This window comes from Thalassophryne amazonica, chromosome 11 (assembly GCF_902500255.1).
Source record: "Thalassophryne amazonica chromosome 11, fThaAma1.1, whole genome shotgun sequence".
NCBI lineage: Eukaryota > Metazoa > Chordata > Actinopteri > Batrachoidiformes > Batrachoididae > Thalassophryne > Thalassophryne amazonica.
Window position 1 is genome coordinate 108318198 of NC_047113.1, and position 24711 is coordinate 108342908.

The 24711-nt window shown below is 42.3% G+C and overlaps 1 protein-coding gene across 1 annotated transcript in view; it reads right to left on the bottom strand.

Moving 5' to 3' along the window:
- Positions 1-24711, bottom strand: part of LOC117519736 (alpha-1,3-mannosyl-glycoprotein 4-beta-N-acetylglucosaminyltransferase B-like) — a 152910-nt gene that overhangs the window by 41932 nt on the left and 86267 nt on the right. The window contains exons 3-4 of the mRNA XM_034180983.1: positions 22954-23084; positions 4370-4477 (exon numbers count right to left, since the gene is read on the bottom strand). Of these exons, the coding sequence (XP_034036874.1) occupies positions 4370-4477; positions 22954-23084 (239 nt within the window). The remainder of the gene's footprint in view (positions 1-4369; positions 4478-22953; positions 23085-24711) is intronic.

Genomic DNA, 24711 nt, shown 5'->3' on the forward strand with positions numbered 1-24711 from the left:
GTGTGTGCGTGTGTGTGTGTGTGTGTGTGTGTGTGTGTGTGTGTGTGTGTGTGTGTGTGTGAATATATCTGTGTGTGTCCGTTCTGTGTGTGTCCCTATGTCCATGTGTGTGTGTGTGTGTGTGTGTGTGTGTCGCTATGTCCGTGTGTGTACATTCTGTTTGTGTGTATCTGTGTATGTCTGTCTGTATGTATATGTGTCTGTGTCTCAGTGCATCTGTGTGTGCATGTGAATGTGTCTGTCTGTCTGTGTGCTTCTCTGTGTGCTTCTCTGTTTGTTCTGTATGTGTGTCTCTTTGCTCGTTTGTGCAGCTCGTGTGTGTCTCTGTCTATGTGTGTCTGTGTGCGTCAGTGTGCGTGTCTTTCTGTTTCTGTGTCTGTCTGTGTGTGTGTCTGTCTGTGTCTGTGTGTGTGTAGTGATGTGTGAGCAGCTGTTGAGTTTCTTCACGTGAACTTGCCTTCAGATGCTGTAGTTTTCCGTTCAGTGAGGAGTGTCTGTGCATGTGTCCGTCTGTGTGTGTGTGTGTGACTGTCTGTGTGTGTGTGTGTGTGTGTGTGTGTGTGTGTGTGTGTGTGTGTGTGTGTGTGTGTGTGTAGTGATGTGTGAGCAGCTGTTGAGTTTCCTCACTTGAACTTGCCCTCAGATGCTGTAGTTCCGCTCAGTCAGGATTGTCTGTCTGTGTGTGTGTCTATATCTGTGTCTGATTGTCCGTTCTGCGTGTGTGTGGCTGTCTGTTTCCGTGTGTGTGGCTGTGTGTCTGTGTGTGTCTATCTGAGTGTGTCACTATGTGTGTGTGTGTGACTGTCTGTGTGTGTCTCTGTCTATAAGATAAGATAAAGATAAACTTTATTGATCTCATAGAGGAGAAATTCACGTTACATCAGCTCTTAAAAAACACACAAGGTGGGTGTGAGTAGAGGAAAATGTTCATCAAACAGTGTGTGCAAGGATAAGCAATAATAATAATACTTGTAACAGTACAAGACATAAGAAATGAGGTAGAAATAGAATATGTGTGTACATCTTCGTCCATCAATACGACGAGGACCATCTAGTCATCCTTTTTTATTATTATTATTTTTGGGGTCGAGATCTATGGGTGCGCAGATGGCTGATGAGGCCAATCTTCACCTGAAATGGTCTCTGGCAGTGTGGACAGGAAATGGTGGCAGCTGCAGGGCTCCTGTTGGCACACTTTTTCCTGGCCTCTCTGCGCTGCTCAGTTGCAGCAATCCTGTTTGCCTCGTGAGATTTTGCTCCCTGGCAGATGGCTGCTCACCAGCTGCCTCTGTCCTCAGCTGTCTGCTCCCAGGTCATGTGGCTGATGCTGAAAGCCTTCAAGGAGTGTCCTTGAAGCACTTCTTCGGGCCACCTTGAGAACGCTTTCCCTGTTGCAGTTCGCCAAACAGCAACTTTTTTGGCAGCTGGTGGTCTGGCATTCGGGCTACATGACCTGCCCAGCGAAGCTGCACCTGCATCAAGATGGTAAAAATGCTAGGCAGACCAGCTCGGATTAGCACCTCTGTGTCTGGGGTCTTGTGCTTCCATCTTATGCCTAGGAGTTTCCTGAGGCATGTCGTATGGAAGTGATTCAGCTTCCTAGCATGACGCTGGTATACCGTCCAGGTTTCACAGCTATAGAGTAGTGTGGTAAGAGCTATGGCCCAGTACACCTTGATTTTGGTCTCGAGTGATGCCCCTCCTGTTCCAGACGTTCTTGTGGAGTCTGCCGAAGGCAACACTGGCTTTTGATAGTCTGGCATTCACCTTGTCGTCAATGACAATGTTTCTGGGGAGAGTGTTGCCGAGACAGGTGAACTTGTCCACCGCGTTCAGCCGCTGCCCCCTGATGCTGATGTTTGGATCAATGTACGGCTTGCCTGGAGCTGGCTGATGCATCACTTTTGTCTTCTTCATGTTGATTGTCAGGCCGAAGTTATTGCAGGCGTCAGAGAACTTGTCCATGCAAAGCTGCATGGCAGCTTCTGATGCAGCTTTGAGGGCACAGTCATCAGCAAACAGGAATTCATTAACAATGTCTGTCGAAACCTTGGTTTTTGCTTGAAGCCTCCCGAGGTTTAAAACTGATCCATCTGTTTGGTACCTGATGCCGATGCCTATGTTAGTATCACTGAAACCATCAGTCAGCATGGCTGAGAACATAAGGCTGAACAGGGTGGGAGCAAGCACACAGCCCTGTTTCACTCTGTTGGAGACGAGGAAGTGTTCGGAAACTTCTCCGTTATCTTGGACTCTGGCCAGCTTTCCATCGTGGAATTGTCGGACGATGGCGATGAACTTTCTTGGGCATCCGTACTTTGCCATGATTCTCCAAAGTGTGTATATATACATATGTATGTATATATATATATATATATATATATATATATATATATATATATATATATATATATATATATATATATATATATATATATACTTTGAAAGAATGTGGATTACATGTATGTATGTACATACATTTGGATTACTTGTAATCTGATTACTTTTGGATTACATTTCAAAGTAATCCTACCCAACCTTGTGTATGTATATATATATATATATATATATATATATATATATGCATACACATGTGCACACACATACCTATACACATACACATATACATATGCATATGTACATACATATATAAATACATATGCATATGTATAAACATGATTGGGATTGAAAACCAGGACCGATTTTGTTCTTAATGTATGCAAATGATTTAAACAATATCTTAAGAAATATGAAAATTGTATCATTTGCAGATAATACAAACGTATTTGCATCCGGTAAGAATCTCGAACAGACACTTGAACTAGTCACACAAAAGCTGATTAAAATAAAGGGATGGTGTGATATAAATAATTCAGCTGTAAATTTGAAGAAAACTAAGTTCATGATATTTGGAAACATTAAAAAAATAATAATGAAGTAAAGTTAAGTATTGATGATGTAGAATTAGAATTAGTTGATGAAATAAAATTTGTAGGTGTAATTCTGGATAATAAAATTAGTTGGAAGGGACATATACAACACGTCTGGTCAAAGCTGGCTAAATGTCTCGCAGTCATGAGAAAAACTCTGCACCTATTAACTAAACAGGCCTTACAAACACTATACTGTTCATTGTTTCTGCCCTATCTTACTTAATGTGTTAGTGTGGGGTCACACATACAAAACAAACATTCAGCCATTAACTATTCTGCAAAAAAAAGTGATACGAGTTGTAAATAACAAATGTTACAGAGATCACACTCACAGCTTATTCTTGGAGTCAAAAGTTCTAAAATTTGTTGATCTGATCAATTTTAGAACTGCTCAAATACTTTTTAGAGCAAGGAATAAGTTACTTCCAGCGCACATACAAAAAATGTTTTCTGATAGAGATGGGAAATATAATCTAAGAGGAAAAGTGTGTAAGAACTACATGTAGGAGTTTTAGTGTAACAGTCAGTGGAGTGAAGCTCTGGAATAGCGTGCCTGAAAACATTAAGCAAAGTAAAAACATCCAGCAATTCAAAAAAGAATATATAAAAAATTAATTTTTGATGCATATAAAAATGAGTAATTTAATTTAATCATTACATGTACAATGTAATCAAACTAAGGCTGTTTTCTTATTATATTCAAATGCCTTTCACATACCATATGACTACATGTAAATTAGGGGTAGGGCTTGATAAGCTTAAGCTTCATCCTACAGCTTTTTGAAACATGCATGATTTGGAAATGTACTTTTTGGAAAAAAAATGCTGATTTTAACATGTTTTAAAATAAAGAAAGAAAGAAAGAAAGAAAGAAAGAAAAAGAGATAGGAGCATCTTCTTTACAGTATGTGAAGTGGAATTTAGATGTGATAAGGTGACATTAGTGCTGGGATTTGACAAACACGTTGTTATTGCACGTGATTTGTGGACATATTAATATTGCACGTGATTTGTGGACATATTAATATTGCACGTGATTTGTGGACATATTATTGCATGTGATTATTTCACAATGTTATTGTTCAGTCTGACAGCAGCAGGGAGGAACGACCTGTAGTATCATTCCTTCTTGCACTGAGGGCGCCTCAGTCTGTCACTGAACGAGCTGCTCAGCTCCACTACAGTCCGGTGCAGAGGGTGAGAGGAGTTGTTCATGATGGATTTGAACTTGGTTAACACCCTCCTCTCAGCCACCTCCTCCAGAGAGTCCAGAGGACAGCCCAGGACAGAGCTGGACTTCCTGACCAGCTTATTCAGTCTCTTTCTCTCCCGCTCTGTGCTGTGTGTGTGTGTGTGTGTGTGTGTGTGTGTGTGTGTTTGTGTGTGTGTGTGTAGTGATGTGTGAGCAGCTGATGAGTTTCTTCACGTGAACTTGCCTTCAGATGCTGTAGTTTTCCGTTCAGTGAGGAGTGGAGGCCGACGTGCTGGAAGAGGGATGGCTTGTACGTCAGCTTGAGCTGAGCCTTCTGTTCACTGCAGTGTTTCTGCACACAGCAGCACAGCACACAGTCTGTACTCACAATGACAACAGACTTCCTGCAGAGGAGCAAAGTGTCCTGAACATATGCAGCTGCTGTCCAGTAAAACTCTCATGTTTCCTACATGGATGGCTGAGAACCTTCATCAACACATTTCATCATAAACAATTAAAAAATAATTTGCATTTCTCTGATTCACATTTTTCCTCTCACAAAGGCCACTCCCTCATTTCATTTCCTGTCTCACTCACTCACCCACAGCTGCTCTCATCATCAGCAGCATCATCAATTGGATTATTTGCATCGAATAGTACAGGTTCCATGTTGTCACAGTTTTTGCACTGGCATAGGTCTGTACCTCGAAGACCAAGATTTGCACAGCATTCATCATGGGTATCCTCTCGCTTGCATTTTGATCACTTAAACATCAATCTCGGCTTGCATCTCAGATATACCTCCTGGCAAATTGTAGCTGAACTTTCAGGGTTTACCACTTCATCATGAAGCTGTATAACTGGGGATACAAAATGTAAAACATGCACAATTTCTCCAATCACAGCCAGGAGTGTGTTAGATGAGGTGGTGGAGAGTGAGCCCAAGCATGAAAGAGTGGTGATAGGAGCAGACTTCAATGGGCATGTTGGTGAAGGGAACAGAGGTGATGAGGAAGTAATGGGTAGATATGGTATCAAGGATAGGAATGGGGAAGGACAGATGGTAGTTGATTTTGCAAAAAGGATGGAAATGGCTGTGGTGAATACCTACTTTAAGAAAAGGGAGGAGCACAGGGTGACATAAGAGTGGAGGAAGGTGCACACAGGTGGACTACATTCTTTATAGGAGATGCAAGCTAAAAGAAATCACAGACTGTAAGGTGGTAGCAGGAGAGAGTGTCACTAGACAGCATAGGATGGTTGTTTGTAGGATGACTTTAGAGGTAAAGAAGAAGAAGAGAGTGAGAGCTCAACAAAGGATCAGATGGTGGAAGCTGAAGGAGGAAGACTGTTGTGTGAAATTTAGCGAGCAGGTGAGAGAAGCACTGGTTGGAGGGGAAGCAATTTTGGACAAATGGAAAAGTACTGCAGATGTGGTGAGGGAGACAGCTAGGGCAGTACTGGGTATGACATCTGGACAGTGGAAGGAAGACAAGGAGACTTGGTGGTGGAATGAAGAGGTCCAGGAAAGCATCAGGAGAAAGAGGTTGGTGAAAAAGTTTTGGGATAGTTGGAGAGATGAAGAAAGTAGACAGGAGTACAAGGAGAAGTGAAAAAAATGAAGGAAAAGGCATATTGTGAGCTGTACAAGAAGTTGAATAGTAAGGAAGGAGAAAAGGACTTGTACCGATTGGCCAGACAAAGGGACAGAGCTGGAAAGGATGTGCAGCAGGTTAGGGTGGTAAAAGATGCACATGGTAATGTGCTGATAAGTGAGGAGTGTGTGCTGAGAAGGTGGAGGGAATATTTTGAAGAGCTGATGAATAAAGAAAATGAGCGAGAGAAAAGGCTGGATGATGTGGTGAGAGTAAATCAGGAAGTACAAGAGATTAGTAAGGAAGTGAGGGCTGCTATGAAGAGGATGAAGGGGGAAAGGCAGTTGGTGGAGGCATGGAAATGTCTAGGAGAGATGACAGTAGAGTTTCTAACCAGATTGTTTAATAAAATCTTGGAAAGTGAGAGGATGCCTGAGGAGTGGAGACGAAGTGTGCTGGTTCCTATTTTCAAGAACAAGGGTGATGTGCAGAGCTGCAGTAACTACAGAGGCATAAAGCTGATCAGCCACAGCATGAAGTTATGGGAAAGAGTAGTAGAAGCTAGGCTTAGAAAACAGCTGAAGATCTGTGAGCAGCAATATGGTTTCATGCCGAGAAAGAGCACTGCAGATGCAACGTTTGCTCTGAGAATACTGTTGGAGAAGTACAGAGAAGGCCAGAAAGAGTTACACTGTGTGTTTATAGACTTAGAAAAAGCTTATGATAGGGTGCCAAGAGCTGTGGTATTGTATGAGAAAGTCTGGAGTGGCAGAGAAGTATGTTAGGGTAGTGCAGGACATGTACAAGAATAGTGTGACAGCGGTGAGATGTGCAGTCGGAAGTGGAGGTGGGATTACACCAAGGATCAGCTCTGAGTCCTTTCTTGTTTGCAGTGGTGATGGACAGGTTGACGGATGAGATCAGACAGGAGTCCCCATGGACTATGATGTTTGCAGATGACATTGTGATCTGTAGTGAGAGTAGAGAGCAAGTTGAGTCTAGTCTGGAGAAGTGGAGATATGCTTTGGAGAGAAGGGGAATGAACGTCAGTAGACACAAGACTGAGTACGTGTGTGAATGGGAGGGAGTCAAGTGGAATAGTGCAGTTACAAGGAGTAGAAGTGGTGAAAGTAGATGAGTTTAAATATTTGGGGTCAACTGTTCAAAGTAATGGATAGTGTGGTAGAGAGGTGAAGAAGACAGTGCAGGCAGGGTGGAGTGGGTGGAGAAAGGTGGCAGGAGTGATTTGTGACCGAAGAATATCTGCAAGAGTGAAGGAGAAAGTTTACAAGACAGTAGTGAGACCAGCTACGTTGGACGGCTTAGAGACGTTGGCACAAACAAAAAGACAGGAGGCAGAGCTGGAGGTGACAGAGCTGAAGATGTTGAGATTCTCTTTGGGAGTGACAAAAATGGACAAGATCAGGAATGAACATAGAGGGACAGCTCAGGTGGGACGGTTTGGACAAAGTCAGAGAGGCGAGATTGAGATGGTTTGGACATGTGCAGAGGAGGGACCCAGGGTATATAGGGAGAAGGATGCTGAGGATGGAGCCACCAGGCAGGAGGAGAAGAGGGAGGCCAAAGAGGAGGTTTATGGATGTGCTGAGGGAGGACATGCAGGTGGTTGGTGTGACAGAAGAAGATACAGAGGACAGGGTGAGATGGAAACGATTGATCTGCTAAGTGTTAACTGGTCAAATTGATGCCGATGTCTCACTGGACCAAGAACCATCATTTCAGACTTATAAGAGTTTAAAAGTAGAAAATTTCTTGACATCCAACGTCTCACTGACGCAAGGATTTTATGTGAATGAGAGTACCAGCAGTTATCGGCATGTATAACTGAGTATCATCAGCGTAGCAGTGAAAGGTAATCCCAAAATGCCACAATATGTGCCCAAAGGGTGCTACATAAAGGGAGAAAAGCAGGGGGCCTAAGACAGACCCCTGTGGAACCCCAAATTTCATGTCACTAAGGTTAGAGGTAGTGTTACTATACAAAACACAGTGAGAACGACTGGTCAAGTATGACGTCAGCCATACAAGGGCACTCCCAATAATCCCAAAATGATTTTCCAGCCTATCAAGTAGAATATGATGATCCACGGTATCAAATGCAGCACTGAGATCTAACAGCAACAGAACCGTAGTGGTGTCCGAATCCATTGTAAGCAGAAGATCATTCACCACTTTAGTGAGAACCGTGTCTGTGGAATGATATTTTCTAAAAGCAGACTGCAGTGGCTCAAAATTATTATTCTCAGTAAGATAGTCTACGAGCTGCTGTGACACCAGCTTTTCCAGATTTTTTGAGCAAGATGATAGATTTGATATCAGCTTATAGTTTTTCAGCACACTAGGGTCAAGATTAGGTTTCTTAAGTAATGGTTTAATCACTGCAGATTTGAAACATTTAGGAACAGATCCAGAGGTTAATGAGAGATTAATAATTTCCAGCACAGTCGGCCCAAGAGTGGGCCACAAGTCCTTAAACAGTTTTGTTGGTATAGGATCAAATAAACAGGTTGTGCTTTTTGTTGATGTTACGAGTTTCGTCAGCAAGCCTAGTGAGATACTGTCAAATTCTGTAAATCTAGGTAATGCCTCGTGGTGCCCACCTCAATAGCAGGGTGTAGTGGCTGGGTTAAGGCATGCTGGGATATGTTTAACCTGATGTCTTCTATTTTCTTCTCAAAGTAATCCAGGAAATCTTGTGCTGTAAAAGAAGAGTGAACTACAGGTGGTTGTCCGTGTATAAGTGTTGCCACCGTGTCGAACTTTGAGTTATGCTTGTTTTTGTTGATCAAATCAGAGTAGTAGGTCCACTTTGTAGCCAATAATGCATGCTTATAGTCTAAGATAGCATCACGCCATGAAAGGTGGAATACTTCTAATTTTGAACTATGTCATTTCTGTTCTAGACCTCTGGCCTTATGCTTGAGATCATGTAAGTAATCACTGAACCAAGGTGACTGTGTTTTGGTGGAGCGTGGTTATGTCATTATGTCAATGTAGTGGTTATGTTATTATGTCAAGTGTAGTTTTGAGCACTGAGTTTAAACTATCCACCAGACTGTCTACTGAATGGGTATTTGCCAAATATGAAGCTAAGACATCAGGCAGTCTAGCTTCGAGTTCAGTTGTAGTTGAGGAGTTGATGCATCACCACAGTGATAAATAAGGTTGTTGTTCCACTAAACACGGCAGCGAAACTGTAAACATAATAAGTGAGAGATCAGAGACCACTGATGTAAGAGGCACGATGTCAATATTTGTGACAGCAATACCATGTGCGAGAACCAAATCCAGGGTATTTCCACTAACTATTGCCGAAATCCTAATGCATCCACAATTTCCATAAAGGATTTGCAGAGGGGCTCTTATATATATGAACGTTAAAGCCACCAATGTTCAGAATGTTATCTGCACTTGTTATCTGCACACAGTTAGAGATGAACTCACCAAATTCATCTATGAATTCAGAATACTCAAAAAGAACATCATGTCTAAGTATCATAAAGAAGCAAATATAATTTGATTTATATGGAATGTTCAATTTATAAGTGGGACTTATTGTATATTTGAATGTGTGGGTATGTATATGCGTATGTAGATATATAGATATGGGTAGGTGTATATGTATATGTATATAAGTGACTGTGTATATGTATGTATATATTTATGTTTGTAAAGTATATAGGTATGTATATAGGTATATATGGCACAGCCCAAGCAGAGGGTCACCCCCAAGAGCCTGGTCTGCTTGAGGTTTCTTCCTTATAGGGAGTTTTTCCTCACCACAGTTGCCTAGTGCTTGCTCTGGGGGTTGGTAAGGTTAGTCCTTACTGGCGTAAAGTGACTTTCTTGTGATCTGGTACTGTATAAATATAATTATAAGTGAATAGTATATTGATGTGTATGTCTGTGTGTCGACATGTAGTAGTGAATTTGTATTTATGTAAATATGACTGATTAGAATTGTTGGACTTGTACTAGCAGGGGTGGGCGCTAATAAGCTTTGCTTCAGCCCACACCCTTTCGGACTCACTAGTTTTGTCTGTGTTTGTTTGTGGAATTGTTCATTTTTTTCTATTTGAATATTTTGTGTGCCGAATAAAAAAAAAAAAAAAAACTATCAAAAAAAAATATATATTTTTTCCAGGAGGCCTATATACAGTGACAAAGTAATATTCAATTTTTTTCAAATTTTTTTTTTATATAGCGCCAAATCACAACAAACAGTTGCCCCAAAGCGCTTTATATTGAAAGGCAAGGCCATACAATAATTATGTAAAAAACCCCAACGGTCAAAACGACCCCCTGTGAGCAAGAACTTGGCTACAGTGGGAAGGAAAAACTCACTTTTAACAGGAAGAAACCTCCAGCAGAACCAGGCTCAGGGAGGGGTAAATAATGATAGAAAAGGAAATAAAAAACAATGAAATAAATACAACAATAGAATCATATAAAATGTGCATGTGTATGTGAAAAAGGTACAGTATGTCTTTGCGTTAATAATAAAATTGTATCAAGAAATTTCACAGTGCTCCTAAATTTTTATCTGTGCTCCTAATACAGCTGATTTCTATTTTTCTGACCTTGGCAATGCGTAATATCCTGAACAGAGCGGAGAATCAGATGCTCAAACAAGTTATATTTGTGACCCTCAACAGCTAATAAGCTAAACCTAGACTTATAAATAAGAGCAACAATCCCACCTTGCTTTGCATCACGAGGGAAGTGACTAAATGTATACTATGGTGGGCAGGCCTCATTTAAGGAGAGGACAGCTGTAGGTTTAAGCCAGGTTTCACATAGCCCAATCATATCTAAGTGATGATCAATAATTAGATCATTGATCAACAATGATTTTGAGGACAGTGATCTTATGTTAATGAGACCCAGTCTAAGGATCTCAGTGGGGTTGACAGTTGAACAGTTTGGGTTTAGGCGTGGTTCCAGAGTAGCATATATAAGATGTCCAGAAGTAGGTTTAGGTTTGAGACATTCCACACGAGTTGTAGGTAGCAGACATGAAGTCTTTGATATTGCTGGAACAACCATTGGGCCATCCTCAATTTCAACATCATCCAATGTAGTAATGGGTATTAAGTTTGCAAAGCATATCCCTCTATGATTTTTATGGACACGTCTATGGAAGGAGGCCACAGTCTCAACTTGTTGAACTTCCCTCCCTGGCAGATAAACTGCACTATCACCATAGTGGATTTTCTGCACTAATTTCCCCGCTAAACTAATGGATTCCACACCCACATTTGTCATAAGCCTTGCAGGGTCTCTAATCACTTGCTCCGTGGCCTGCTGTAAATTCCTAATGTTATCCCCCCTGTAGAGCTCTATCTATGTTCGCAGACAAGATGACGGCACCTTCTCCAGTAAGGTGGAGGCCGTCCGGCATTAGCAAGCCACGGCAGCCCCAGAACGAAGGCCAGTTACCAATAAAGCTGAAGCCTTGCTGTCTACAAAATTTCGCCAGCCACCTATTTAACAATGTCAGCCTGCTAAACGCCTCATCAGTACCCTGGGAGGGGACCAGAGACTATTAATAGATGCCGACACATCTTTCTGGCAAGGTCACAAGTCCTCTTTATGTCCATTTTTGTGACCTCGGAGTGCTTCATCCTTCATCATTGGTGCCGACGTGAATAACTATGTGACTATATCTCATGTCATGTTCCTTAGTCTGTCTTCCCTTCTGCAGTGTCAGCACCCTAAAATGGGATGCAGTGTTGGGAGCTCTGGCCCCAGGAATACATTGAACATCAGCTGGCATCTGTAACCTGACTTTGCGGGTGATAGAATCCCCTATCACTAAAGTCTGGTGTTTCAGCCTGGAGACGGGAGTGGAAGTTACTCGTGGGCTCAGAGAACTCACACCGGGCATATCCAAGGGGGAAAACTGGTTCACAGTTCGCAGTGGTGAGTGTGATTGGGGTACCACAACCGGGCACCAAGCCCTACATGACTTCCTCCGCCTAACCACAGTCCGAAAGCCGTAGCTGGTGTTTTGTAGGCTGATGCTAATGGGCACACTCGTCGGCCCAACACTAACCTCGTCTGGAGTGCCCGTAACATCTAACTCCACTGAGCTAAGAGGCTGTTCTAGCTTTTGGACACAGCTCTCTAAAAGAGCCACCCTATCTGCCAACATCACGCAGGATTTACATAAAGTGTAAAGTAGTGTACTTTGTGTACCACAAAATTCAAGAGCATAGCCAAGCAAGCACGAGCTAACCACTAACGAATATGCTAACCACTCCTAAGATTCACACAGGAGTAAAATAATGAGCTAAAATTCCCAGCAGTTACACTGAAAAACAGAAGTAACAGAAGTATTAGACTGGTAGAAAAGGTAATAAAAGAAACAGGTCTGGGGGAGACTTAGCTAATGCAAGCTAACATTAACCTTATCTGAAATAAAGCAACTGACTTTAATATGCATATGTTGTGGACATGAACGAGCGAAGCTGTTCAGCATCTCACCATGTCATTTAGGTCATTCAGACAGTAAAGTCTTCTCTAGAGCATATGCATGGCAAAAAATCTTCTGCTTCTGCGGGGCTAAGCCCCCCCCCAACCCCACAACTACGCCCCCTCAACCCCCTGCCTCTTTAAGCATTTTTTATGTTGATGTAAATTCAGATTCTAGCTTTTCAGCAGTGGTGGGCACAGATAACCAAAAAAATTAACTTCGATAACAGATAATCAGATAATTGAAAAGTTATCTTTGATAAAGATAAACTGATAAACTACCCAAAAATGTATCAGGATTTACAGATAGTCGATAACCGATAAATTCCAGTATTTTTTCTGGTACATTTACAATTAGTAAGAAGCTAAAATTGACTTTTAACACGATCACTTTTGAAAGCATCAAAAGCGACAAAAGACCCAAAGAATGAGCCAGTATTTACATGTTTGACCATGCTGCCCCCTGTAGGAAGCTGCACAGAAGAATCCTGAGAGCACCCACAAAATCAGCTCTCTACTACTGCGGGAGAAGATGGCGCCGGAGTGTCTGTGCCGTCGCTTGGCTCTGCCTACGCTTGTGTATTTTTTATTGATTTTTATGTCTGTCACAGGGACTGTTCATTCGCCAGGAATTACTTAAAATCAAGGATACGGTGCAATCATGCGTGATCTGTGAAGCAAAAAAGTCAAATTCTTTTTACCTGGCTGATCTCCCAGAGCAGCTCGTCTGGGTGGACGCGCCTCTGCCCAGGAAGCGTAAACGCCGGGGAGTGTGAGCAGGCCGGCTAGTGAGGCTAAAGGCCTTACTGGCTCTTTCTCCGAGCACGGTGCGGGCTTCTTCTATTCCACCGGACCTTAGAGACTGTTTTCGCCGTTATGTGTCATGGCGCACTGTTGTTCCAGTCGGCGCTTGGGTGGTGCCCATCATTGGACAGCAGGAGGATCTCTGCGCGCTGCGCCCTTGTCGTTCTCTTCATTTGGGCTCTGGTAGTGTGTCCCCGAGTAACCTTAGGCCACTGGGCCGGGTAGCTCATGCGGCTAACACGACGGCGGCTGCTACGAGGTGCGCACTCGTGAATGCAAGGTCCGTAGGGAATAAAACCTTCATTCTTCGAGACTTCTTCACATCACAATCGCTGGATGTACTGTTTTTAAGTGAGACGTGGATCAACGTTGGTGAGTCCACCGCTTTCTCGGAGTTATTACCTCCTGACTGTACTTTTATTAACACACCAAGAGCCTCTGGTCGTGGCGGAGGAATAGCTACTGTTCTACGGGTTGGCATTCAGCACCAAGTTGTTACGGAGTGGTCTTTTGCCTCGTTTTAACTGAGCTGTTTCGAGCTAAGAGGGCGACAGACTGATCAAGTGTTGTGCGCTGTCATTTACAGACCACCGAGACACAACATGGATTTTATCAAGGATTTTTATGATCTGATGGTTTTTAACTGTACACGTTATGACAGGATTTTAATTGTCGGAGATTTTAATATCCATGTATGTTGTCAGTCCGTTCCGATGGCCAGAGACTTTTTAGACTTATGTGAAGTTTTTAATCTAACACAACATGTCACTGGCTCAACGCAGATACACGGACACACATTGGACCTGGTGCTGTCGCATGGCTTTTCGGTTAGCCATGTTATTGTTGAGGATGCTGTGTTCTCTGACCACTGCCCTGTCATATTTGACGTGTTTTTAACTTTTGGAGAGCAGCTGCCAGCTGTGCGTCATAGCCGTGCTATTAAGGCTAGCACAGCGGCTGATTTTAGCTCTCTCGTTACCACTGCAGCGTGTAGTCTTTTAAACCCGTGTCCATCTATAAACATGAACACGGAGCACCTGATGAACTCTTTTGTTTCCACCTGCTCTGATGTGCTGGACAGCGTAGCTCCTCTTAAAATCATGCGCCCAAAGTCCAGGCAGGAGCCCTGGCTAAATGACACTACGCGTGCAGCTCGGCGTGAGTGTCGGAGGGCGGAGCGGAGGTGGAAAAAGAACCACCTGGAGGTTTTTTACCAGGTTCTTAAAGATAGCTGGAGGAACTATCAGTGTGTGGTTAAAGCAGAGAAAACAAAATATTTATCTGACTTAATCGCCAACAGTGTTAACAAACCCCGTGTTCTTTTTAAAACTGTGAACTCTATTTTTAATCCTAATCCTTCCACTGGATTGGAAATAACCAATGAAACCTGTGAGAGATTTCTCTCCTTTTTTAATGATAAGGTTGCTGCGATAAGGACCAATATCTCGCCCTCTTCACCTTGTGGTCCAGGGGCTAACGCACGTACGGTAGCATTTAGCCAGTTTGAGCCTGTGCCACTTGCTGTTCTTACTGGGATTGTAGGTAAACTCAAAGCCTCTACTAGTCCTACAGACCCAGTTCCTCCTCGCTTTTTTAAAGAGGTTTGGGGCACCACTGGCACCTTTGTGAGCGAGGTAATAAACAGTAGTCTGGTCTCTGGCACTGTCCCCACTTTTTGTAAAAATGCTGTTGTTGAACCTCTGATTAAGAAGCCTGGGCTTGATCCTGTGACTTTAGCAAATTATCAGCCCATTTCTAAGCTTCCTTTGGTTTCCAAGATCTTGGAGAAATGCGTGCTTGCTCAATTTCAACCGTTTTTAGATGCACATGGCATTTTAGACCCGTTTCAGTCGGGTTACAAAACATTTCACAGTACAGAGTCTGCACTTCTTAATGTTTTTAATGACCTGTTTTTAATAGCTGATGCGGGAAGCTCTGCCATTTTAGTGCTTTTAGACCTGACTGCTGCTTTTGACACAGTGGACCATGCAACTCTCTTATCTCGCTTGGAAACCTGTGTGGGTGTCAGGGGGATTGCTTTGAAGTGGTTTGAGTCTTACTTGAGTGGGAGGTCCTTCTCTGTGAGGCTGGGGGACTCCTGCTCCTCTTCTGCTCCCCTGCAGTGCGGTGTCCCCCAGGGTTCTATCTTAGGCCCAATTCTTTTTGCTCTGTATCTCCTCCCACTCGGGGAGATATTTAGAAAACATGGCATGTCATACCATTTTTATGCTGATGACTGCCAAATTTACATGCCGATTCTCAAAAATAACCACTGCCCCCTGAAACCCCTTCTCAACTGTCTCGGTGATGTCAAGGCTTGGTTAGCACAGAATTATTTAAAACTTAACGAGGGAAAAACTGAAATAATTCTGTTTGGCAATTCCCGCTTTGACTTGGGACCTCTCCAAAGTTTTGTGCGTCCCAAAGTCACCAGCCTTGATGTCACCATAGACAGCGATCTTAAACTTGATAAACAGGTTAACGCGGTTTTAAAATCAAGCTTTTTTTTTAACCTTCATCTTTTATCAAAAGTGAAACCTTTCATCCCTTTTAATTTGTTTGAACAATTCATGCACGCTTTTATTTCTTCTCGTTTAGACTACTGCAATGCAGTTTATTCCGGAATTAGCCATAACACACTTTCCCGACTGCAGTTAGTCCAGAATTCAGTGGCTCGACTTTTAACAGGGGCCAGAAAGCGTGAGCACATTACCCCAATTTTGGCTTCTCTGCACTGGCTCCCTGTACGTTTCAGAATTGATTTTAAGATACTTTTGTTTGTTTTTAAAGTTCTGAATGGACTGGCCCCGCAATATATTATCAACTGCCTTCAGGTCTACACTCCAGCATGAGCTCTGAGGTCCGAGGGCCAGTCCCAGCTCATGGTGCCTAGGACGAGACTTGAAACTTGAGGGGACAGAGCCTTCTCCGTGGTTGGTCCCAGACTCTAGAATGCTCTGCCCCTACACATCCGATCTGCTCCCAATGTGGAATGTTTTAAGTCCCGTCTTAAGGCCCACTTTTATTCCTTGGCTTTTAACACCACGTGAGTTGTACGGTCCTTGTGTCTTATTTTATTTTTATTTTATTGAAATTTCTTGTTTTATCATGGTTTTATTTATTTATGTATTATTTTATCTTATCTATTTTACAGTTATTATTGTTATTATTGCTGTTTTGCGTGTCTATGCTTTTGCTGTGCAGCACTTTGGAGACTCGAGTCTGTTTAAATGTGCTTTATAAATAAAGTGGATTGGATTACTAATCCTAATGCTCCAGTCAGGCGGAGGTCTTGAAAAATAAAGTCAGACTAACTTATGGTTTTGTGAAAATACTGATAGAATAACTCCATTAATGTCAATTCTGTCATTTGTACAAAGTTAAAATATAACATATATCTTTTAATGTTGAATAATGCACTAATTCTTAGGTTTTGTAACAAACACAGACTGCAAAGCATTCTGGGTAAAACTGCCTCTGCTAAACACTGATTGGTTCAGTCGTTCATTATGTAAACCAACATGTTAATGTGACGTGTGTCGTGTGTTGGTTTAAAGATAAATGTGCTTTTGTAAGATATTCCATTTTTATTTGTAAAAACAGGCATTTTTACGGAGCCCTGGAAGTGTTGTCGCAAAATGTTTTGCATGTGGAGAGAATGTTTGATGATGTGCACACGTTTTATGATGTTGTAAAACGTGCACTCAATATTAGTAAGTAAGTAAGTAAATTTATTTATATAGTGCCTTTCACAGACATAAGTCACAAAGCACTTCACAGGTTAAAATGCAATAATAAATAATAAAAACATAGATAAAACAAAGGACAAGGTTAACAATTGGTCAGTTCTGAAAAGCCTTATCTTGACACATAAATGTTGGCTTTACACTGTGCATGTTTTGGCCATTTTTCAGATGATTTTTCATTCGTGCGAGATTTTTTTTGGACCGAGTTTCAAGTTAATTGCGCGTCCTGGAGTAACAAGCTTTAACATCTCATGACCACCTCCTGCTGCTGAAGAGCTACAAGCATCCAACCGCAGAGCTGTCTTGTAATGTTTTTTTGTTGTTGTTGTTTTGCTTTTAAACGTAATTTGTAAAAAAAAAAAAAAAAAAAGCCATTTGCAAAGCCAAAAAGTTGATTTGACCACCATCTGATATAACTGGGTCAAAATAAACAAACAAAATTCCAGATAATCCGTGTCTGCTACATTTAAGATGCGTGGAATTTAAGAAACGCAAATACAATAACGTCTATAAACCCAGAGAATATATTCATGAGAGTTTTTGGCACTAGAGTTTAATGCTGTTGTCTGTGGAGCCTGAACAGAGTGTCTGAAATGCATTTGTCCTGTCGTGAACGTCTGAGATTACCCTATGCTCCAAAATCCAAAATGAGTAGGTTAAAATTTGAACCATAAGTTAAAAATGTATGCCTCTGGATGACTTGGATGACATTGCAATTATATCAGTATGGTGTTAAAGAAAATGATTTTTTGGGGGGGTCACCAGTTCTCCTTTGCCTACAGAGGATAGAGTGGTTTCTTCTGAAAACAGCTCTCTTCTGTTTGCAGAGGGTAGAACAATATACCTATTAGGAAACTTTTAACAGGTAGGTCTCAACTGCTTTTAAGTTTTAAAAATGTTTTTCACTGTTCAGCTTGGTTTACTACGTTATCGGTCTAAAAGTTATCGGACGGCAATTCATCGGAAGATAATTAGTCCGATGATGGTTTTTAAAGTTATCTAAAAAGATAATCCGATAATGAAAACATTATCTTCGATAATTATCTGTTATCGGATTATCGGAAGTGTGCCCACCATTGCTTTTCAGCTACTTCACAGTAGGGCTGCACAACATGGCCAAGTAAGGTGAACTTTCAGGCCCTATTTTTTAAGAAAAACTTCCTCTACACCACTCCATCAGGAAGTTGTATTTTATATTTACCTCCGCCAAGGAGGTTATGTTTTTCGTTCATGTCCATTTGTTTGTTGGTTGGTTGGTTGGTTGGTTGGCTTGTTAGCTGGATTACTCAAAAAATCCCTAACGGATTTCAATGAAATTTTTACCAGGGGTGTATCTAACTTAGAAGTCATTAAATTTTGGTAATGATCCGGAACATGATCCGGATCCAGTAATTTTTTTAAGGATTCGTTATTATTACAGGATCGGGCCAATTTCAACATTTTTTGCATCGAACTTCATGAAGACGGGTCACAAAGGCTGAACAAAATTAAGTTACGACACCACAATAATTTAGCATTTGTTTCTCCTCACTGAATAAACTTATTAGTTCATGCAGTTTCTCTTTATAAATACAGTACATTTGTTGAAGACCTAAGGGTTTAACCCCCTGGGGTCGACGCCATCATATATGACTGCTGAGACCAAGCTTTACTAAATTATAAAGAACTTTTTAATGATATGAGATAGAAATGTACTTTTTTTGCTGAAAAGTTAACTCCGCAGACTTTCGGGCCACCGTCCACCATCTTTGTACTCCTCATAGAAGTTGTGTGATGACGTGAGCAATGTGAGTGTCCAATCAGAATTGGTTCACTGTCACATGGTTTTCCAAAATCCAATCGTAGGGCAGATTCACGTCATGTGACACACCAAAGATTGTTTTTAGGAGTGATGTGTTATGAGTTTATTATAGTTTGCTGTGTGTTTTGAATAAATGTGTGTGGAAAATTACTTTCTGCTTTAATTTTTCCTTTCTTATTTCTGATTGTAAACGCAACTATAGCATATATATATTTTGAAAGCACAGGTTGTCCTGAAAAAAAAAGAGACATAAAACTTGATTGTGGGATGCAGGGAGAGCTGTTAACAGCAATAATAAAACATTTATGCCAGGCGGGTGAACTGTCCAAAAAATGCCCTCAGACCCCAGATGGTTAACCACTGAATCTGAAACATGACGGTAGATGCATGAAATGAGGTGGAATAAGTCTCTTTGCCAAAGAGTATTCCATGTGACATCAGTGACCCTATGGCCTTGGCGGAGGTTTGGCGCTCTCCGAGTGCTTCTAGTTTTAATTAAATTTATACCAAGTTGTAGAGATCTGCTATCAGTTTGAGTTTAAGGAAGATAATTTGAGACATGAGAAAATGGGTGTTTACTCACCAATATAACTACGAGTCCGTGGTTCAGACAATGTGTTCAAAATCAAAACTGGCTCAAGCATTTTTTCTTCTTCTACTAAGGTGGATTAGAACTTTTTGTGGAACACAGCACCAACGACTGTACAGGAAGAACCTAGCAGTCGATATGTGTCACCAATTTCAAAATGGCTCTTTTCAACTTGACGTGTGGTGCCATGACATGTCAATCATCCGGGAGGCACCTGGGGTGTCCAATCAGATTTCAGGGACGTCCAGTGCAACCCATGCAGGTACACCCATGCCGGGAAGTGTTCAACATATGACATTTCCTGTTTCACTGTGGGCTCAAAATTTGGCACTTTTCAGTTTGGGACTCAATGTACCATGAGCGTATTACAGCATAAAAACAGGTTTGTTGGGTGAAGATCTATAAACATGCAGTGACCCTTTCTGTGGCGCCTCCCGGTGTCTTTGTGTTGTGACTGAATCCGAACACAATGATTAATTCAAACTATTTGTCCGAAACCTGTCCCACCCATCACATCCCACCGGGCCTGGTTCCAGGGCCTGGTTCCAGGATTCAATTTCAGAAATATCAACAAACTAAATCTGTAAGAAATGTACATCTTTGTGTCCATGTTTTACATCCATCTGCATCTTCTCGGTAGGAAATGAAATCAAAACAGGTTTAATACACATTTCTTCTCCTTCTTTTTCTTTCTGCCAAACGTGTTTTATGTTATAGTTGCTGTTCATACAGCAACATGTAACACAGTCTGCACCCCTCACTGTTATTCACCTCTTGGGTCTGCTGTCTGTGCCCCGACACAGATGTCACCAGTGGTTTGAATCGGACCCCGAGTGGTTAATAGAAAATTAAAATGCGCTTACAAATTAACATACATTTCTGTATTTTTTTTAAAAGATGGGGGGCGGTGGTGTCACTGCTACGGAGCTCGCGTACTACTGATGGTACATGTGCCACAGTTTGAGAACTATGGGTTTAAAATATGTGCAGAATTGACTTTGACATCAACCCCAACATTTGGACCAACCTGTCCCTCAGCCAGAGGTGTCAAATCCGGCTGCAGAAAGTAAAAACCCTCCCATGTGTTGCTTCTACCTGTGCACCTAAAACAGGTGATCTCAATAATTAGCTCATCCACCTGCCTGAAGAGCTGAACTAATTACAATCAGCTTGTTTATTAGGAAGATGGAACAATATGTGGCTGGACATTTACTTTCTGAAGCTGGATTTGACACCTCTGCCCTCAGCCATGTGGATGGGTGTACAAGCATCCAAATCAACAGACCATCACAACGACCGCAGGCATCACCTCCAAACATCCACAAAGGATGAATAAGACGAAATAAAGTTGAAGGTGCTGTCAGGAAAGACAGAGACCTGCCAGAGACAGAGTGAGACACCTGTCTGTGCTGAGCCTGGCTCCCTTACTGATGGAACTCATGATCGTATTGACTCAGTTGGTAATAAAATGAGTGTTTCAGTTGAAATGGTATGATACAGTTGTCTCAGTAGTCCCCACGAGGCCTGTAACCTTCTTCACACGGCCTGTAGCCTTCTTTACATGGCCTGTAACTGTCTTTACATTGCATGTAACCTTCTTTACACAGCATATAACCTTCTTTACTGGACCTGTAACCTTCTTTACATAGCATGTAACCTTTAAATGGCCTGTAACCTTCTTTACATGGCATGTACCCTTCTTTACACAGCCTGTAACTGTCTTTACACTGTATGTAACCTTTGCATGGCATATAACCTTCTTTACTGGACCTGTAACCTTCTTTACATGGCATGTAACCATCTTTATGTGGCATGTAACCTTTACACGGCCTGTAACTGTCTTTACACGGCATGTAACCTTCTTTACAAGGCCTTTAAAACTTCTTTACACCACCTGTAGTCTTCTTTACATGGCCTGTAACCGTCTTTACATGGCATGTAACCTTCTTTACACGGCCTGTCATCTTCTTTTCACAGCCTGTAACCTTCTTTACACGGCTTGTAGCATTCTTTAAACGGCATGTAGCCTTCTTTATGTGACATGTAACCTTCTTTACTGGGCCTGTAACCTTCTTTACACTGCTTGTAACCGTCTTTATACGCCTGTAACCTTCCTTTACATGGCATGTACCCTTCTTTACACGGCCTGTAACTGTCTTTGCCTTGCATGTAACCTTCTTTATACGGCATATAACCTTATTTACTGGATCTGTAACCTTCTTTACATGGCCTGTAACCTTCTTTACATGGCATTTACCCTTCTTTACATGGCCTGTAACTGTTTTTACATTGCATGTAACATTTACATGGCATATAACTTTCTTTACTGGACCTGTAACCTTCTTTACATGGCATTTAACCATCTTTATGTGGCACATAACCTTTACATGGCCTGTAACCTTCTTTACTGGACCTGTAACTGTCTTTACACGGTATGTAACCATCTTTACGTGGCATGTAACCTTCTTTACTGGGCCTGTAACCTTCTTTACACTGCTTGTAACCGTCTTTATACGCCTGTAACCTTCCTTTACATGGCATGTACCCTTCTTTACACGGCCTGTAACTGTCTTTGCCTTGCATGTAACCTTCTTTATACGGCATATAACCTTATTTACTGGATCTGTAACCTTCTTTACATGGCCTGTAACCTTCTTTACATGGCATTTACCCTTCTTTACATGGCCTGTAACTGTTTTTACATTGCATGTAACATTTACATGGCATATAACTTTCTTTACTGGACCTGTAACCTTCTTTACATGGCATTTAACCATCTTTATGTGGCACATAACCTTTACATGGCCTGTAACCTTCTTTACTGGACCTGTAACTGTCTTTACACGGTATGTAACCATCTTTACGTGGCATGTAACCTTCTTTACTGGGCCTGTAACCTTCTTTACACGGCATGTAACCTTCTTTACACGGCCTGTAAAGCGTCTTTACACCGCCTGTAGTCTTCTTTACATGGCCTGTAACCATCTTTACACAGCATGTAACCTTCTTTACACGGGCTGTAATCTTCTTTTCGCAGGCTGTAACCTTCTTTACCGGGCCTATAACCTTCTTTACATGTCTTGTAACATTCTTTAAATGGCATGTAACCTTCTTTACATGACATGTAACATTCTTTATTGGGCCTGTAACCTTCTTTACACTGCTTGTAAACTTCTTTACACGCCTGTAATCTTCTTTACACAGCCTGTAACTTTCTTTACTGGACCTGTAACTGTCTTTACATGGCATGTAACATCTTTACATGGCATGTAACATCTTTACATGGCCTGTAACCTTCTTTACATGGCCTGTAATCTTCTTTACATGGCCTGTAACCTGAGCATAAAGTAAGAGTCCGGAGGTGCTACAGCTCGTCTGTTCATCACTTTATCATGGATTTGTTTGTGTAACTCTTTCATTTCCTGCACAAGCGGTTTGCATGTAAACCTTGTGCAGAGCTGTCCAGACCCACCAGGTGGCAGCAGGCAAACATTTCCTGAAAAGGTAACAGATGTATCCATGTGCAGGACATCTCTGACAGCAGCATGGGCTGCGCTCCCACAAGTGAAATGGGTCAAACACCTGAACTCTGCCCTGCTCACAGAAAGCCCTGTGGCTAGCTTTGTCTTCATGCTACATATCTGCAAATGTTACTCAAATGTTGCAGCATTGACAGGATCTGATGAAGTCAGAAATCACTGATTTATTTGAATGAAATGAAACAAAACAGGCGAGTTTCAGATTGGGCTCACAGCTGTGCAGGGTGTCAACACAATGGCTGTTAGAAAGATGACTCACCTGGTCCTTCTCAGGGTGGCACACCTTTACCCACAGGATGTGGTCCAGGAGCCAGTCAATAGGTTTGTCCTTATGGAACATCAGGAAGAACTCCGCCACCAGGGGCAGATCACTACTACGAAACATTTTCCCTGGTACACATACAGACACAGAGAAACAGAAAGAGACAGACAGACACACAGAGACACACAGACACAGAGACAGACACACACACACACAGACACAGAGACAGACACACACACAGAGACACAGACACAGGCAGACAGACACACAGTGACAGACACAGAGACACACAGACACAGATAGACACAGACAGACACACAGAGACACACAGACACAGGCAGACAGACACACAGTGACAGACACACATAGAGAGACAGACACACAGACAGAAAGACACACAGACACACAGAGAGAGAGACAGAAACACACAGACAGAAAGACACACAGACACACATAGAGAGACAGACACACACAGACAGAAAGACACACAGAGAGAGACAGAAACACACAGACACAGAGACACACAGAGAAAGACACAGACAGACACACAGACACACAGAGAGAGACACAGACAGACACACAGACATACAGAGAGAGACAGACACATAGACACACAGAGAGAGACACAGACAGACACACAGACATACAGAGAGAGACAGACACACAGAGAGAGACAGACACACACAGACAGAAAGACACACAGACACACAGAGAGAGACAGACACACAGACACACAGAGAGAGACACAGACAGACACACAGACATACAGAGAGAGACAGACACACAGACACACAGAGAGAGACACAGACAGACACACAGACACACAGAGACACACAGAGAGAGACAGACACACACAGACAGAAAGACACACAGACACACAGAGACACACAGAGAGAGACAGACACACACAGACAGAAAGACACACAGACACACAGAGACACAGACAGACATACAGAGACACACAGAGAGAGACAGACACACACAGACAGACACACAGACATACAGAGAGAGACAGACACACAGACACACAGGGAGAGACAGACACACACAGACAGAAAGACACACAGACACACAGAGAGAGACAGACACACACAGACACACAGAGAGAGACACAGACAGACACACAGACATACAGAGAGAGACAGACACACAGACACACACAGAGAGACAGACACACACAGACAGAAAGACACACAGACACACGGAGAGAGACAGACACACACAGACACACAGAGAGAGACACAGACAGACACACAGACATACAGAGAGACACAGACACACAGAGAGAGACACAGACAGACACACAGACACACAGAGACACACAGAAAGAGACAGACACACACAGACAGAAAGACACACAGACACACAGAGAGAGACACAGACAGACACACAGACATACAGAGAAACACAGAGAGAGACAGACACACACACACAGACACACAGACATACAGAGAGAGACAGACAAACAGACACACAGGGAGAGACAGACACACAGAGACAGAAAGACACACAGACACACAGAGAGAGACAGACACACATAGACACACAGAGAGAGAGACAGACAGACACACAGACACAGAGACACACAGAGAGAGACACAGACAGACACACAGAGACACACAGACACAGATAGACACAGACAGACACACAGAGACACACAGACACAGGCAGACAGACACACAGTGACAGACACACAGAGAGGGACAGACACACACAGACAGAAAGACACACAGACACACAGAGAGAGACAGAAAC